Source organism: Caretta caretta, chromosome 12 (assembly GCF_965140235.1).
Source record: "Caretta caretta isolate rCarCar2 chromosome 12, rCarCar1.hap1, whole genome shotgun sequence".
Classification (NCBI taxonomy): domain Eukaryota; kingdom Metazoa; phylum Chordata; order Testudines; family Cheloniidae; genus Caretta; species Caretta caretta.
Window position 1 is genome coordinate 37890924 of NC_134217.1, and position 18527 is coordinate 37909450.

Genomic DNA, 18527 nt, shown 5'->3' on the forward strand with positions numbered 1-18527 from the left:
GACCGGAGTAGCCTGGGGAACAGCACAGCTGCCACGTGGGTCAACTTGGGCTCAGAAGCCAACTCAAGATCCCTGTCTACCCTGCCCCACAAAGAACCTGGAGGTTTTTGCTGCCAGAAGGGAGCTGGCTGGCCTGATCTCAGAGCGCCCCCTGCTGGTTCATCTGCACAATTATTGCAACAGCTGCCTCTGGAAGTGTTCCAAGGTCAACTTCTTACTCCGTTACACAGGATTAAATTTGAACTAACTACATTAACATCAATGAATTCACTTTGGATTTACACAAGTAACAAAAAGGCAGTTGGTCCTCAAGCCCTAGTAGAGCCATTGGCAGGCCAGAGAACAAGGGCTTTTTATCTTATAATTTACATTTATGTTTTTCAACTGGCTTTTTAATGCCAGGGGGTAGTCAATAGGCAGCCTGAGGGCCAAGTCCGGACCACCCAGATGCTTTTGAATGGGCCCCAAAATCTTATTTACTTATCATTACTGGTTTTTTAATCATTATTTTCTCTGGAGTCTGGACCTCGAGTATACCTTGACCAATAAATTTGGGCCTTGACAAAAAATAATTGACTACCCCTGCCTCAGAGAGTTAATTATTGGGTTGAAATGCCACGAGATCTCATTTTCTCATTGTACTTTAGTCCCTGCATGGTAGAAATATCCTGGAAAGATCATATTTCATATTATTTTGTCACTGAGGCAAAACAAAAAGCCCACGAAAACCAAATACAGTAGAACCCAGTGATGCTGAAACTAGGGATGCTGCTGCACCCCCTGGCTTGAAGTACTAATAACAAACAACAAATACATGGTTTCCATCATCAGCACCCCCACCCTAAAAATTGTTCCAGTACCCCTGGTAGAACCCAAGAGCAGTGGAAGCGCCCTAAACGTGGGGGGGGGGGGGGGCCCACAGGCACTTGAACCATGGCCGTGTCCCCTGCGCTGCACCACCCCCACAGCCTCACCCCCACACCGCCCCTTTGCCCCTGCCCCGCTTGCGTGCCTCCTCTCCCCCACGACTGCCCCCGCTTGCTCCCCTCCACCCACTCCCCCTTGTCGCTTGCCCTTATGGCCCATAAAAAGTAGGAGGGCTTAGGAGGCCATGGCCCCTTCTCTCCCGCACGCCCCATTCCGGCACCTCTGGTAGAACCCCATTTATCTGACCCCTCCATTATCTGAACAAACAGCACACAGGGCCAGAAGGGAATGATCTGTGACTGCTAGAGGGCCCATTCTCCAGATTATCTGAATTTTTGATTATCCAATCTGGCACAGGGTCCCAGTTACATCGGATAAACGGGGTTCTGCTGTACACAGATAGAAGCAGATTTATGGGGATTTTCTGAACAGTGAGAACACGCAGCCCTAAGGCCCGATTCTGTTATAGAGAGGGATTCTTGGTCATGCTCAGAAAAGGGACAGATTCCCACAGAATGCAATACTGCAGGTCAGGATTGAAGTGCAAAAGCACATCTGTTCAGGGGAGCCCAGAACTGCACTATCAGGGGGTGCCGTCAGTCAGGATTACGGCGCACTGACAAAGCTGTAGGGGAGGGACATGTCTGCAGTAGCAGGGGGACGGTCCTGCAGGTTAGAACGGCAGCGCATCAGCAGAGCTGCATAGAGGGCCCGTGACTGGATTAGCAGGGGTTGCTGTAGGTCAGGGATGAGACATCAGCAGAGCTGTGTAGGGAGCCCCAGGCTGGAATGGCAGAGTTCTGAGAATTAGGGCTGAGCGGTGTAGGGAGAACGCGTACCGCACCTGTTTGCACTGTCTTTGATTACAGATAGTACTAGCAGTGCCTCATTTTCACAACCACGTTCACACACAATTGCCTTTTCATTTCTCAAGGAACGAGACCCTTTTCGAGGCACAGTCAATCCTGGGAACAGTGACCTGTTTCCACCTGTATCTCCAAGAAGTTGAGCGCAAGTTGCGTTCTGCCAAAGAGGATGACGACACGTAACGGAGGCAGTTTCTCTTTTGGACGCCCCTTCTTCTGCCTCCACTCTGCCAGCCTCTCCACCTCTTCCACTAGGTCTAGTTTGCTTCCAGGGAACGCTCTGTCTCAGGAGCTGGATCAAGAGCTTTGCTTGGGCTTGTGTGTCTCTGGGTTGAAAGCATCCCTCAGGCTACACGTGGTTTTTCTTCCCCCATTGCTAACGCAGAGGAAAGACGCTAACAACCCCTGGGGCAGAGCAATGAAAAAACACGAAGTTCACGGACCTCGATTCCTTGTCTTCAAAGCTCTTCATGAGCCCTGGTGGAAGTCATTGAAACCCAGGAGGGGAACAGCTCAGAGAGCGCCATCCCCCAAGGGGCGGCGAATCCTCAGGCTTTGCTGTCATTTTCATGGAGGTTTTTTTAAAAATATTCCCCCCATTTTCTAACTTGCTCTTGTGGATTCTGGTGCTTTCACAGCCCAGATCTGCTGTGCTTACATCCAGAACCAACCCACTGCAAAACCTAGGGGGCTTTTTGCATTGCGTGGACGAAACCGCCCCATGGCCCTTAAAACAGGTCGGAGAAGACGTGTCATGCCTCAGAGCAGGAACAAATTCCCCATTTTCAGTCTTGTTCCGGTAAAAATCTCTGGGAGAGGAAATGCTGCCGCTGTCTGTGTCTGCCCTAGGTACCTGCATCCCTTACCCTGGCCAGAATTCTGGGTAGCTCTAGGCTGACCAGATAGCAAGTGTCAAAAATTGGGACGGGGGGGGGGGGGGGGGGGCATAATAGGTGCTATGTGAGAAAGACCCAAAAATCAGGACTGTCCCTATAAAATTGGGACATCTGGTCAACCTAGCTAGCTCACACTGGGACTTATAAATGGTGTATTCAGAAGACAAAGAGCCCCACTCCTGCCAGCCTTACTCAGCTGCTCCAACTGACGCCTCTGGGCCTGCTCCATGAAGAAGAGGTCCAGGCTCAGGCTCAGAGTTCATAGATCCCAAGGCCAGAAGGGACCATTCTGATCATCCACCCTGACCCCCTGTGTAGCACAGGGCAGAGAATGTCCCCAAAACAATTCCCAAAGCAGATCTTTTAGAAAACTCATCCCATCTTTATTTAAAAATGGTCAGTGATGGAGAATCCACCACAACCCTTGGTAAATCGTTCCAATGGTTAATTACCCTCACTGGTAAAAAATTACACCTCATTTCCAGTCTGAATTTGTCTCACTTCAATTTCCAGCCATTGGATGGTGTCAGACCTTTCTCTGCTAGATTGAAGACCCCATTATTAAATACTTGTTCCCCATGCTGATACTTAAAGACTGATCAAATCACCCCTTACTCTTCTCTTTGTGAGGCTCAATGAGCTCAACAATTTTAGGTTAGCACTAGAAGGCATGTTTTCTAATCCTTTAATTCCAGTGGCTCGTCTTTGAACCCTCTCCAATCAATCAACATCCTTCTTGAATTGTGGGTTTCAGAAAGCAACAAAGAATTTGCATGACAGAGATGAGACAAACCGAAAGAACCAGCCCAAACAATGCAGTTGGCTGCCCATAGAGGTCTAATGCTTTGGGAGGAAACAGTTGAGAAACAGTAAAAGCAAACACTAACCCCATGTGGAATGCTTTTGTGTTGATAGCAATCACCTTCTCACAGAAAAAGCTGAACACTTTGGTCCCTCCTTATAGTTACCACATTTACAACTGTACACACGAGGGACCTTTTTCTTTCATGATAACGGTCAGTAATAAATCACATCTCCAAGAGCTTTTATACCTTTGACAGTCAGAAAAAAAACATACATCACAGAAATGTAGGCCTGGAAAGGACCTTGAGGGGTTGCCAGGTCTGACCAAAGGAACCCGTCTGTTCTGGAAGTTCATGCCTGGACCAAAGCCATATTCTCCATTCTTGGGCAGCTGGCTCAGGGGGGCAGGCTGTGCGTGTCTCTGTCTGTAGCTCCCCCAGCACCATCCCCAACCTCTGAGCAGCGTGAGCTGGTCCATCCTCTCAAAGTAGCAGCAAATCAGATGTCTAGTGAGGATCACTAGTCCATTCCTCATGGCAAGGAAGGAGAAGGGAAGGGCACAGCAAGGAATGGCTCATTTTGGTGTCACAAGTGGCTGGTGTTTGGGAGATACCACCACTTACTTCTATTACTCAAGTGGAGAGGCTGCAGGCCCAGGGCACATTCAGGTCCCCCTGAGGGGGTCTCTCTAGGAGGCCAGTTAAAATCAAAGAACCGCTTGATGAAATCTGGAATATCTGCACTAGCCCCTGTGAGAAGTGTCTCCTTTCGGCAATACACATAGATGGAACTTCGTCCCACCCCCTTCACTCCCCACCCCACCTTGGGGGTTTATCATACTTTCTGGGGCTGGGAGAGCAGGAGCCACATTACAGCCTAGACTTTGCAACCATTCAGAAAACATTTCAGGGGTGGAGAACTGATTGATCATGGCCAGGACTCATCCTGGCTAAATATCCGGAACAGCACTGCCCAGGACAGGATGTGGGGGATGGCATTGGGAGTGTACACCATTCACTATTTCCGAGGGACTTCCATGGTGGCCCCAGACACCAAGAGAAAGGCACAACTGTAGAGGAGAGAATCTGAACTCATGGCCCTTCTATTCAAGGGCAGTGCTTGTTTCTCTAAGATACCACGTGAATACACTAATCAGTGAGTCAATCACCAAGGACTACGAGAAAACAACAGTTTTCAGAGGAGAACTGTCTAAACAGAGGTGCTAAACTTCTTAGAGTGCCATAATTTGAAATACTTCCAAACTGGTCGATCAGTAGGTGATTGCAGGGGCAGTTCATGACAATTTCATGAGGGCCAGAGGATCAGATTTTCCGTAGCTCTGCACCAAAAATAGTTTAAGTATCAGAAAATAATGAGCAACTCATTGTTGGGAGACTGTATTGAAGTCACCCTTTGACCAAATGACCCAACATTTCTGCCACAAATTCTGTCCTGCCCTTGTTGTTGCATACCAGTTTTCAAGACAATTTCCCCTGTGCACATTGATTTTAGAGCCATTTGAAAATTAAACAGTTCCTTATTGGGCACCCTGTAGCTGAGGAACCCCTGGATCAAATGACCCCAGACTTGCATCACTTTTAGCTATGCTAGAGTGCTTTGAAGGATCGTCCGTTAAACCAGAAGCTTTGCTCTTGTGGCAAAACTCCCCAAAGAAGGCCCTGCAGAGTGTAACCTGTGTGCACAACATGAGCTCAGAAAGCTGCCCCAGGCAGGATTTGAACTGTATATGAGCGTCGCTCAGGTTCAAGGGCCACAGCCTGGCACCTTAAGCCATTTACTCTGACCTCAAGCTACCTGCCAACATTCTGGCTTGCGGCGGAGTTCCTGTCCCGCTGCAGACGAGCAAAATGATTCATACATCAGCTTGGCCCCACTGGAGATTCCACTTTTGTCCTGAATAACATTGAAAATGTTGCTTCCCCAAAAGAGCGGTAGGGTCTGGAAACCAGCTGAGATCAAACCTGAGTGGATGATATCAGTGTGGCAAGGATCCGAAGCCTTGTTTGTGCCCCAGTAGGTGCAAAAAGACATCAGAATGGTAAAAAGGTTGATGATGTGAAACGTAAGGGGATGGTCACTTGGTACTCTTCACTCAAATGAGCCCAAATTTGAACCAGAAATCCCACCATAACTCCCAGTGAGGCAAAGCAAATTTTAACATAAAAGTTTGAGTAGGTATGTGGATTTTAGAGCAGTTAAGGGGAAATGTCAGCAGTTAAATAGTATGCTAGTCTTACCCTTTATATTATAGTGCTACAGCCCCCACAGTATGCCCTTAACAAGACAGAGGTCCATGTTTACACTCCTATAAGTTTTACCATTTTGAAACGCTTTCTAAAGAGCGAATTTCAATACCAAACCAAAATACATACCGTAGACTTACATTTTCAAGAGTTTTGGATGCTTTAAGGCACCTTTTGAAAATCAGGCCGCATTCAAAGCACTGATATAACCTATCCTCTGAAAATCAGGTGCCTTTAAAAAGGTCTCTCAAACTAGGCACCCACAAAATCAGTAGTCACTCCTGAAAGTTTAGGCACTAAACAAATTTTACAGATCTCCTTGCATCAACTCCTTCATCCCTCATCTGAGCCCAGGGGAAACTGACACGTTGGGGTAACAACTTTCAGACCTTTAAATGTGCTGAAGGTGTAACAGCCACATTTCTATGGAAAAAACAGACCAAGACTAAGTTCACAAAATTTTTGTTTTTATTATTTTAAATTGGAAAAGGCTCCTTGGGTAATCATAATAGGTGTAAAAGTCACACACACACACTCACTTTGTTCACACAGCTTTCTATCTGACACCTGGGATGCAGCGGGCAAGCACTGCAAAATCACTGCTGTCTTTTGCAGAACAATCCCTTTCCTCCCCAAACCAAATACAAGCAGAGGCAAAAAATCCCCCTCCGCCCCCACAAAAGGACACAAACTGGGACAGGTGCATTGTTTAAACTACAGTTCTGATTTTTCATGTTAATGTTTGTAACATAAGAGGTTTAAGTGCCAGAAAGGGAGGATCAAGCAGCATTTCAGAAAGAAAGTTCACCTTTCCTCTCTCTGCTACCATTTGTAGAAGGCAGATAGCTGGCGTGTTACTTATATTGTGTCATAGGATGCACATGGCACTTTACAAACACTTAAGACAACAATGGTATTGACACCAGATATGAACCTTACTCTGAAAGGCCAGTTGGAGACTGTAGTCTGTGCCACATGAAATTGTTAATGAAGGATACACACAGGAATATCTAGGGGAAGGAAGGGGGGGCAGAAAAAAAATCAACCAACAAAGGGCATATTGCTTTGATAAAGCAAATGAACACAACTAACTTAAGTGCTTTTTTGTCAAGATTGAAAATTAGAGTGCAGCCCAAACAAAAAACCCCATACATAATTACACATTTTAATTTAGCACACACACACAAAAACCAGTTGCACTCACATTTACATAAGTTACCTCATTCTTCAGATTGAGCTCAAGTACGTTCCACTGCTTGTCTGCCTGGGACCACAAATACCAACATGCAATCCTGTGGCAGCTGGACACAATGAAAGAAGTTTGGCCATGTGAGTAGCCATCTACACACACAAAATTATATATTATCTTCTAAGCTAGCAATCTGAGATCAAACAGCCCCATTTCAACACATGAAGCCAGCACTTGCATTATGCTCAGTGATTAGTTTTAAATAAAAATAAAAAAAAATGCTCCTTAAATTAAGAGTCATCCAGTAAAGTAAAAATTGAGCCTGTTTCATTTTTCTCCAGCTGTTTGCTTCTCCACAGCACGTCTTCTGTAGAAGTTACCTCCTTTCCCCTATCATTTCCTAAGGAGCTGCATCTCTTCCCTTGATACCTCGTGCCAGAATTGCTGCAGCCACACTGTTCGAAACAGACAGACAGCAACTGCAGGGGAAAGTGGATACCCAAAGCTACACATTTGCATTCTCCCTAAGTAAACAGAACTTTACAAGTCTATCTGGACTGCCAAAAACCTTCTGTACCAGTGCAGAGTCCTGTTGGGTCACAGCAGTTTACAGCTAAAAAGAATTCCAGCCCAACACATGGACATCTTACTCGTCGTTACAGGTTCTATGAAGTTTCTTGGATGTGATACTGAGCTAGAAATAAACCCACATTCAGGAAAGTCTCCAAGGGTGTGACAGAGTTTCCAGCTGCTTCATGGGCATCTCTGATTCCTAATGTTCATGCACTATCCTGAGTGTGCTTCCATGGAAACACCTGTTAGAGGATGCTGAGCCATGGTTTGTCCAGTAGCTGCTAGGTCAGGTTGCAGTGCAGATTGCAGGGGTTTGGTTTATGTATTCCTCGGCGCTATTGCCAGCAGAGCATTCCTAGACCAACAGACTGACCAGTCAGAGTCTATTTCCTGTCTGCGTACAGGGCACTTTCCCCAAAGGCTTTCCATTGTCACAGAAGAGACACAGGGTGCCTTAAGTCTCCATCTCAGCCTCCTCTAACAGGTGTTTCCCCTCAAGCACCACTCACAGGACAGTGCACGAACACTGGGAAACGGAGATGCCCCCAGAAAGGTGGGAACTCTGTCGCACCCTAGAAGATGCAAACTCCACCACATGGCTCCTCATCTTGGGCCAGCTCAGACACGCAGACCCCTCCCTTGTAAGCAACTGCTCCTCCCAAGGACAAGTGCCTTCACCCCAGAGGAACACAGCGCCTAGAAACACTGTACCACCCCCCACCCAATGACAATTCTTCAACTAACCCACAAGAGAGGCCCATCAGCCTCCCAATACCAAGTGACAGGATTCCACACGCTTGAAGTGCACTTTTGCTGCGCAACACTGCTAATTAGAGAAAACCCTTCCCACAACCAGACGCTTCCGCACTCCAGCTTTCACTATGCCGCTGTAGCACAGGTGATTATTGGCGTTATCACAGTATCTAGGAGCCCCAGTCACGGAGCAGGACCCCACCGTGCTAGGCACTGTACAAACTTGGAACATGCTTACTTCCCCCGCCGCAGATTCAGACACCCCTGAGAAGTTCTCCTGTGCTACCAGCCACAACAGCCGACCCTGCTTTTCTACAGGCTCCCCATGGGCCAAGCAGAGGGCTGGCGGAGGCATCTGGAGCCACTCAGAGAGGGCCCGATCCTGCAAGCATTCTGGGCATGAGCCAAAACCCACTGATGTCATTGGGGAGTCTTTCCATCGACTCCAACGGGCTTTGGATCAGTCCCCCCATGAGCACAGAGGGCTTGCAGCAGCAGCCCTTTGCTTTTGGTAAAATACTTGGAGACCATTGGCTTGGCGGGACTAGACTAGGGCAGAGTCCCGTTAATGCAGGGTAAAATATCATCTCGACCTGGACGAAAAGCAAGGGGCCTCCTGAACGGGAGGAGAGCTCGGAGTAAGACTATCTATCCCCCCACCGCCAGTGATCAGTTCAGGTGGAGAGACCAGTAAGTTTTTCAAGCTGCTCTACAGTACAGAGCGGTTATGCCACCATTTAAATACTTTTAAACAGGGGTTTCACACCCCAGTTTTCAGGGGCACAACAGACCATCCTCCATCCGCAAGTGACCGGTCTAGTGCGAGCGTCAGCACACCTCTGCTAGGACGCAAGCTCCGTAACGCTCGGGAGACGATGCCGAGCCAGAGGCTTCCCCTGCCAGGAGTGACGCCGTTTTCCAGTTGTTGTAAAAACCCGTTGTCAGGGATCAACCCTATCCACAGCTTTACGATTTCACAGTAATGCAGAGGGGCTTGCTGGGCCCCATCTGCAGTAAGTGGCGTTCTCCAGAGGGGAAAAAAAAAATCCTTGATTAGTCACTGGCTATGTTGCCAGTAGGACTCAGGAAGCTGGCCGGGGACAGGATATAAAATCTCGCCCTCCAGGGCATGTTACAGCCTGCAGGAATCAGTGCAGCCAGACTAGACCTCTGACACGATCACTTGTGTACGCTGTCATGGGAGTAGGCGCTAGGTCCATGGCCAGACCCCTCCATGACTGGCAAGACACCGCTTAAAATTACCACCCCACCGATGAGACTGCCCCACTGAACCTGCTGATGTTTTCGTGTAGCTTACGCCTTCAAAGTGCCCCTCCTCTCTCTCTCTGCCCTTCTGCAGCCTGACTCTGAAAGCGGCTGTGTCAATCTCTTCACGGCACCTTTTTTTTCTTCTACCTTTCCGTGAAAAACACGGGTACACCTTGGTCCAAAGGCCCCTACACAGACTGTAGCCTGGGAGGCCACTGCTCCCCAGAGGTGAAGTACCAATTGCCATGGCTTCAGACCTCCGCCAACTTTCCATTCACACAGGGCCAGATCAAAGGGAATTCGCCTCTGAAATGTCACAAGGTTGAAGGGCTTTTTTTGGCATGAGCCCGGATTCCAGTCACTGTCTCTCCAGCAAGAGAATGAAAACCACGATGTGCCAGCAGTTCGGCCAGGTACGTTCCGACACTGAAGTTAGTCGGGCACCCTATAAAAGAAAGGAGCTTCTAAAAGGGCAGAGCAGTCTCTGCACAGCCCTCTCCCTGGGTGCGGAGCTGGCTACCGTGCCAAGCACATCTCGAGTTCAAAGGGCATCCATGGAAGAACTCGAAAGCTGCCATTAAAATATTACGCAGACACACGCTCTAAGGGGGGCACTGCGCCAGTCTGGAGATCAGACGCTGCTGGGCAAGTGCCGACAGCCTAACAAGAGGACTCGAACACAAGCATCAAGACTATATTTGTGAAAAGCCCCCCCCCCCCCCGTCTTCCACGGCATGATGTCCTGGGGCCACAGGTTACAGAAGCAGGGTTCCCCCCACCCCAACTCCGCAGCCAGACTTAAATACGGGGCAGTCTAAGCGGCAATCATGACCCATAACATCATTCTAATAAATCTTGGTGTACACATTCTCTTTACACATTCCCCCAACTGGGTACATAACACACGAGGGATTGGTTCTACTCTGAGATCGGCTACCGAGTCAATATAAGGGTCTATGTTTGATGGAACAACTCCAAAGGAGTCACGAGTCTCTCAGGTCAAGTGCCCATATTGTATTAAATGCAGGTTCATTTTTAAGTGCTACTGTGGAAACAATTCAGGAGAGTCTGTTAAGGGCCAGATTTTTGATTTCCATATGTAAATTAGGGCAGTTATGGACACACTTTTGCCTTAGAAATTAGACCTGAAAATGGCTGCTCAAACTCACACCTGCAGACACCTAATTAGCCTGCACAACTGCACCTGCAATAGCCAGTGCTTCTTTTTGCTTGTGCATTTGCACAGGTGCAGCTCTGAGCGTCTGGTGTGAAGGACACAAAGGAAATTCAGAACTAAGGTTGAGAAGCTGGTTTTAGCCTGTGCCCACACACCAATGACCAGAGAAATAAACACCCTGCCAGCATTCCACAGCCTTAGCAATGGTGTGGGACGAAAGCTAATTCTCCCTCCTGCTGGGGTAGAAAGAGGCATAGCCCCTCAAGCTACACTGAGCCTGCCTCGTTTGTATAGGTTATCCAGACGAACACTACTAACATTCCAGAGGCCCTCTCACTCTGATGTATGCCTCGGTATGGTTCACGCTAGGGACAATTGGGTAGGAAGGCAAGGAGAAGTTCCCAGAATTTCTCTCTAATCCACATAGATTCATGCAACTTGATATAACAGGGATTAGTCCCATGAGTGACACAACCTGCTGTTCTGAGCCACTGAGGGACACCACTGTTCACGTGCAGCTCAGGAAGGGAATAATGTGAAGGCTGAAGTCGGAGAAGCAGCAACAAAACTGCAACAGGAGGGAATAAGTTTCCTGTTATCAGTGAAATCAGCCAATCAGCTAGTCTCTCCCACAAAAGCAGCACAAAATCATCCCACCCCATTGCGCATGTATTCCTGCTTACAAACAGAGGTCTGGAGGGTCAGAGGTGGAAAGGGGGAGAACTTGCAAGACAAGGAGTCGTCCCACAGATGGAGGCACTCTGATGGGGGTTGAAAGATGCAATCTTTAACAGTCTTCCTCCTCTCCAAAAGGGATTGGGAAAAAAGGACGCAAATTTCACTTGGAGTCAAGCCTTTCCTTATATCCCCGCTCCCACAATCTGCCCCAAAAGAAGCTGTTGGGGAGATCGCTTCTATAATAGCTGACAAGTGATCAATAGCAGGAGAGACGTTAAAATGCACAGTTATCCATCAGCTGCCTCACAGCTGCGGTTCTCCCAGCCCCTGATCCCAGGCTCAAGGCAAAGAGATGGAGGAAACTGGAAAAGGAAGGCAGTTCCCTTGATATGTTATACCTCTACTCCTTCTTCATTCAGTTGCGGATTCCTGCATCTCTTTCTACCCAAGACTGAAGAGAACAAAAGTGTCTGGAAAACTTTTGATCTGTGGATGAGAGAGATGGGGCTCAAACCATAATCCTTCTGCTGCACAGTTACCTGCTGCCTGACTTACAGTCAGCTACCAGTCACTTTAACGGGTCTCTGAGGCAAGCAGCTCCTTTGCTTTCGAAGCAGAACACTGCCAGGTAGGAGATGGTGGTTGGAATTCTGGACTCCTTCCCACCTACCTGCACCTTCCAGCAGAGCTCAGATAGCTATGTTAAGAGTAGCTACAGGAAATTAAGAGCAAAAGCTTCCTGAGATAGCAGCAGTGATTGTGATTTGGGACAACATAGGAGTGAGGGGTGTCACTAGAAGAGAAATCCGTGTTAGGTAGGGGAAAGAATACAAGAACCCTGCAGTATGGGGACAGGGGAAGCCATGAGAGACAGAAGTCTACAGGGGCCACTGAAAAATAAACAAAACGTTCCCAGTGAAGTGTCAGTAAAGCCGCTGAGAGGCACCAGAATGAACCACAGCACCATGGAATTCCTAACTGCTTCCTTTACACTGCCCAGGGGGAAACAACACATCACCGGCACTGGCCTAGCCAGAAATCACATTTCACAGTGGCTGCCATCCAGCGAGCGTGCAGAGGTGACAGTCAGAAATTCATCATATTTAGAGGATTTTTAGTTCTTTAAAACGAGAACTTTAAAAGTCTTTAAAAAGAGCCACTTAAAATGAGTTAAAACTGCAGAAGACTCTCCTCCAATCTGAACTGGTTTTGTTTGGAGTTCCATACTGGGGCCCTATAAAGGGAGCTATGATTCCCCCTTGGCCTCTAGTCAGAATCAGACTAGAGTCCAAGAGGGCCATGCGGGCAGCGAGCTCTGGGAGGAAGCACGAGGGTACCTGTGGAGCTGTTTGCAGTGGAAATCCCTTCTTTTACTGTTGAATCCCACTTTGATTCCCAAACCAAGGGCAGAGCTACCTCAGGTTTTTCCATCAAGGCTGCATTATAAGGAAGGGCCCTGGAGGGGGCGAAACACACATTAGTCATTTTTGAGCCACGCAATAAATTGGCAGGTAATTTGCAGGTGGGGGTGTGGGGTTTTTGGGTGGTGATCAAGTCTTCAAATTGTTAGATTGGGCTGGTTGCAGGAAAGATTTAACACGACACTTCACTGAAGGGTTTGCCTTCTGCAGGGATGTGCCAATGGCTAGAGCAGAGAGCACGTATATAACACGTCCGCTATATCGATTTACACGTTCCTCAACATTGGCCTCTAAGGAATTTTGCTCTGATACATTCTTTTAAAAATGCAAGCATGCTCATTTCCCTCCTGTGTAGGTTCCCTCTCACTATGCAGAGCTGTGTCGCAGGCTATATAGAAAGTACTGCCAGGGAGCAGTGTGGGATTCTGTTTATATTCTAACAGGGATGTGTAGACTTTGGCAAAAAGGTCTTATTGAAAAGTGCATGCTTTTGTTCAGAGGTACCACAGGCAAGGGTTCTGTCCTTGGCAGGAGAGAGCAGAAGCCTTCTTCGCAATCCCTCCTCTGTCCACCAGGGGCCGCCTGTCAAGTCGTCATCGACTGAATGTTTTTGAGCATTTCATCGAAGGCCTCTCGGGACGGTGCTGCAGCATTCTGGAAAGAGACCTTGATCCTGCTGTAGAGGCTGAAGGATTTCAGCTCCAGCCAGATGAACCCAAAACGATCGTCGTCGAAGAGAATGAAGATGCCTGGCGTTCGCTCAGGGCTGGTGAAGCCATGTCCGGCAATGAGCCCCGTGCCATAGAAACTACAGAGAGGGAGAGAAGCAGGAAAAACAACAACATGAACTGCATCATTGTGGCAGCTTAAGATGAATTTACTGTACCAGAGCAAACGTGAGGTCCATCTAGACCAGCCACCAGCGGCTAGGACCTGATGGTTCGGAGGAAAATCAAACGACCCCAGAATGCACCTGAGTAGATGTGCCATGCTGCACAAAGGGGGAGTTTTACCTGCTGACTTTGAAGCAATCAGTTCACGCCCTGAAGCATGAAGGGCCATTGCCTCCATCTTCACAAGCATGAGAACAATGCTACAAACACTCACCTGCTCCTTTAACTGCAGCTACAGTATCTGACTAAGCTAAGGATCGGTACATGGAAGCTAACCTAACATCCCTGCAGCTATACACACGAGGATTTGACTTCAGTTTCAAGGATCAAACCAGACTAAACAAAGGCTGATAGGCTGGGGGCATGAGACCTGCGTAACCAGGCCACATCCTGGCTGTGGAGGAAAGGTGGGTAAAGTTCAGTGCAAAGCCCTTCGCATGCAGTGAGAAGGGCACATCTGAACAGTGCGTTGCTTCTTGTTTGGAATCCGGCCTTTGTGGATTCCTGGAATTACCCGCTGCAAGTTAGTTAGCACAGATGTTTGACTGAGGATCATTTCTGTTTGGATCCAGACTCTTTCCCCCCACCCCTTCATTTAGCAAGGTGCCTCACTGAAGACAGCACCCCCACTATCTAAAAATAAATCATGCTGCAAGCTGCTCTGCATCCCCACAGATCCCATTCATTGAGGGTGCTGAGCACCTTGCAGGATTCGGCTCAAAGCGCACAAGCCCTGAAGCAGAGTCCGAGGGAAAGGGCAGCACATTCCCATGGTCTTGGGAGACAAGTGTGATGCACAGGTAGGAAGGACCCAGCTAGGGAGGATCCTGAGGAACAGGGAGAAAAGGGGCAAGTGGCTCATGGAGAAACAGAGCAATAAAGGTAAAATACGGGAAGGATTATGCCCTATGGCACGATTGGGGCAGGATCTGCAGGGGAGGGGAGATAGAGACAACCCTCCTGTCCCCGCTTGCTATCTGCCAGGAGGTAAAAGGAGCAAAGGAGATTGCACTAGATGGAGCCATAGAGGCTGGAGTACTGATAAGAGATGGTAAGCTCAGACTGAGTGCTGAGGAAGGGGGCATCATGCTTTGGGTATCAATGCAGAAAGGCTCTGGGGGGTTTTCACCCCTATATTTTCCCCTGGGGTTCACGCTGGATGTCCTGTCTGGGCAGGGGAGGGGCAACGAGGAAGCAGTGCTAATAACTGGGCCTCTTTCTGAGCAGGTCTCAGTTGCTTGCGTGGGGGCAGGGTGTGTGGGAAAGGCCGATTAACCACATTCATTTACCACATCCGGCAGGTCCGGGGATAATCCTCGTTCCTCGATATGACTCCCACAGGCAGCACAAAGGGTTGCGAGGTTGGTGCCGACTCCTGGGCTGCTGCTGCCCCCGCAGCCTCTGTCCCCTCAGCCCCAGTGTCATCCCTCTGCACAGGCTGCTCCGCTTGCTGCGAGTCGCCCTGTCGGGAGCGGCCCTCCCCTTCGCTCTGCCCTTCCTCCTCCTCCTGCTGCTGCTGCTGCTCCCGGCGCACCTGCTCCTGCACCTCCAGGACGATGCGGGAGAGCTCATTGAAGTTGCGCAGGTTCTCGATGTCAGGGAGCTGGATGGGGTGCGCCAGGTCGATCTCCACCGTCTGCTGGCCAGCTGGGATATTGGGATCTCCCTGCAGCAAGGAACAGAAACCACGCTTCAGGACACCACGGAATAGAGCTCATGCCAAAAGCTCAGACACTGGTACCCCTGCAGCTGGCCAGCAAGTTTCCTCCACCCTGGCAATGCCCAGTTCCACAACAGCGCCCCCTGCTTGTCAATTAAAAGGTCCCACCCAAATCCCAGCAGCACATAGAATCATAGAATATAAGGGTTGGAAGGGACCCCAGAAGGTCATCTAGTCCAACCCCCTGCTCGAAGCAGGACCAAATCCCAGTTAAATCATGGCCCTGGACCTGCCTGCATCACCCCTGCACCTGGGATATGGCACCAAGGCCCAGCCTGTATGTGGAGACTATCAGAAGAGATGGGACAAACCGAGTGACATGTCAGGGTGGGCCTGCAAGGTTGAAAGGGGTGTCTGTGAGGGGCGGGGGAAATCTCAGTTACAGGTAATCTGCTCCGAGAAGCACATAACCAGATGTTCCCACAGAATGGACTGGGGGTGGGAGGAAGGCGTCCTGGATTCAAAAGCATTTCACAGGCCAGCAGAAGCTCTGCATGGTAGGATTTCGCTGCTGCGCAGGCAGAAGACAGGACAGATAGTAGCCCAGCATTCTGGAAAACCCTAGCATTGGACTATTTGCCTAGATGGCATTTCCCCAAAGGCAAAGAACAGCCAGGCTAACGAGCGTCTCCCCCCTCCCGCCCCCAGGAAATTGTACTTTCTTCTACATAACAATGAATTTGTTCCCACCAATTCCCTAGGTAAGTTGGTTCTGCTGTGACAAAGTTATTATACCCTTCTCTAAGTTACTTATCTGACCCCAGTCACCATAGTATTGAGCGCTTTATTCTCACAGCATCCCGGTGCTATTATCCCCATTTTACAGATAGGAAACTGAGGCACAAGTCAGTGTAATACCCAGACCTCTAAACCCCAGCAAAGTCAACGGAAGCTAGGAGCCCAAATCTGGGCCTTAGTGACTTGTCCAAGGTCACACAGGGCCGAGCAGGAAATGGAACCCAGGTCTCCCAGATCCTAGGCTTGTTCCCTAACCATTGCATCATCCCTCCCTACCCCAGACAATCACCTCTATCACACAGATCCCTGAAACAAGAGAAAGAAAGAAAGGCTGCAGTTTACTACCCTGATTTCAAGGCAGTTGGAACCTGTCAGGGAGCTCAGGAGAGAGAAAAAAAAACACTCACAGTTATTTTAGTCCCTTTGGCTTTCTTCCCATGAAAACTCAGCATGACAATCTCCAGGCCATGGCTCCCATAAGTTCCCTTGAAGAGACCCGGCTTTAAGAGGTCATCAGCGCTGCTAGGAGGCAGGTAGATGCGTCGGTACGTCAAGCAGTTGCTGCAGAACAGAAGCTGGTCAGGCCATTTACAAGAAAACAATGCGATATTGATTCTTCGCCAAGAACTTAGGCTACCCTCCACTCCCCTTGCCTGCCTTGGATCTTCTAAAGAGGTCTGTTAACAAAAGGGGCAAGATCTTCACTTTCTGGTATTTTAAAAAGCACTCAAGATTTTGTATAGCACACATCCACCTACCCCACCTCTCCCAACCCCCCTTCCCCATCTCCAAAGAGTCCGTTTGGCTAAGAGATCTGTCAATCTGCAAAGGCTGTACTTGTACCTAAGCTACAGCAGGTCAACCCACCCCTATTTCTGGCAGCACCAGAGGAACCCAAGGTGAGTGGAGCCTATTTAAATATCTGTTGAAGCAATTAACTTCTGATAGCTTTGAAAATGACATTTACTGCTAGTTGGTACGTTCCCAGAAGCTGGCACTGTGTAATTTGTGTTTAGCGCAGTATAAAGCATATTTCGTGCTAAAAAATATAATCAGCAGATGGCCTGCAGGGATCATTGATATTCACATCATTTTAAAATTCAGTAAGATACATTTATTCATGTCTGAACATTGGTGACATCAGAGCAGACCTTTTGGAAGCCTTCTCAAACCATTGCTAGCTTTGAACACTCAACAGCTGCTGCACATCCTCTCTATCTCCTCACTGGTTGTCCCCTACGACGACCCATAACCATTCCTTCCATGATCAGTTTTTCAGGGTTATTTTAATCTCCATGCCTGATGCAACCCAAGTACATAAATTTGGGCCTGTTGATTTCGAAGAGAAGGGGCAGCTTCTCTCCAATAGTATTTCTATAACAGACATTTGTGTTTTCCATCCAGAAGATCTGCAAGAGTCTTCACCAGCACCACATCTCAAAAGCTTCCATTTTCTTCTTGTCAGCAACATCAGTTTCCCATGATTCACAATCATAAGTCGCTATTGAGAAAATTAAGCTTTTCACCAGTTCAACCTTTGTATATTGAGACACCATGGGTTTTCCAAACTTTTGTAAGGGAGGCCATTGCTGACAAGCTGGTCCTCGTTGTCTTCTGATTTCGTTGGAACAGCCTTCTCGATTGAATATTTATGATCCCAGATAGTTTAATTCATCTAGTGGCTCTACAACTTGACTTAATCGTGCTGTCCACGTGCATTCCATTTTTGTTAATCACATCAAGGTGCATGCATTTCATTTTCACCTCATTCAGGGATAGTGTATATTAAAAACAGACTCCAACATTCCTTGCATTCCCTCAGTGGTTGTAGCAAAGAGCACTGTCTCATCACCTATCTGAGGTTGGTTAAGAGGTGTCTACCAATGGGAATCTCAGCTCCATCCACTTTGTCAAAACCTCCCAAGGCTTATCTCATAGCAAGTTGTGTACACATGCTGAAGAGGCTTGGGGACAGAAAACACATACTTGACTCTCACCCTGTCCAGTGTAAAACCAGTTGCTATCACCCGCTGCTGTTCGCACTCTGGTCTGCTGTTGACCGTAGAGACTTGCAATGAGTTCAACGAGATGCTTTGGAATCCCCACGTCTGTTGGAATCCTCCGAGAATAGTCAGGTCAGAGGGTATTAACACTTTTGAGTCGTCAATGAAACACGATTAGTGGGAGATTATACTTCCTGCACTTTTCAATGATGCAACAGATGTTCACAATTTGATCATGAATGCCTCATCCCTCTCTGAAATCATCCTGTTGTGAGGGAAGTTCTGCTTTTATCCTTTGCTTTGTGCAATCCTGGATTATCTAGAGCAAAACTTGGCTTGTGTGCGACAACAAGATG

At 48.3% G+C, this 18527-nt stretch overlaps 1 protein-coding gene across 2 annotated transcripts in view; it reads right to left on the bottom strand.

The window, feature by feature from the left end:
* Nucleotides 1-6207: 6207 nt before the first annotated feature.
* The window catches only part of FBXO31 (F-box protein 31), a 39855-nt gene continuing 27535 nt past the window's right edge, over nt 6208-18527 (bottom strand). For both annotated transcript variants that reach the window (XM_048870691.2, XM_048870690.2), the window contains 3 exons: nt 16576-16729; nt 15000-15376; nt 6208-13625 (listed from right to left, as the gene is read on the bottom strand). In XM_048870691.2, the coding sequence (XP_048726648.1) occupies nt 13403-13625; nt 15000-15376; nt 16576-16729 (754 nt within the window). In that variant the 3' untranslated portion in view covers nt 6208-13402. The remainder of the gene's footprint in view (nt 13626-14999; nt 15377-16575; nt 16730-18527) is intronic.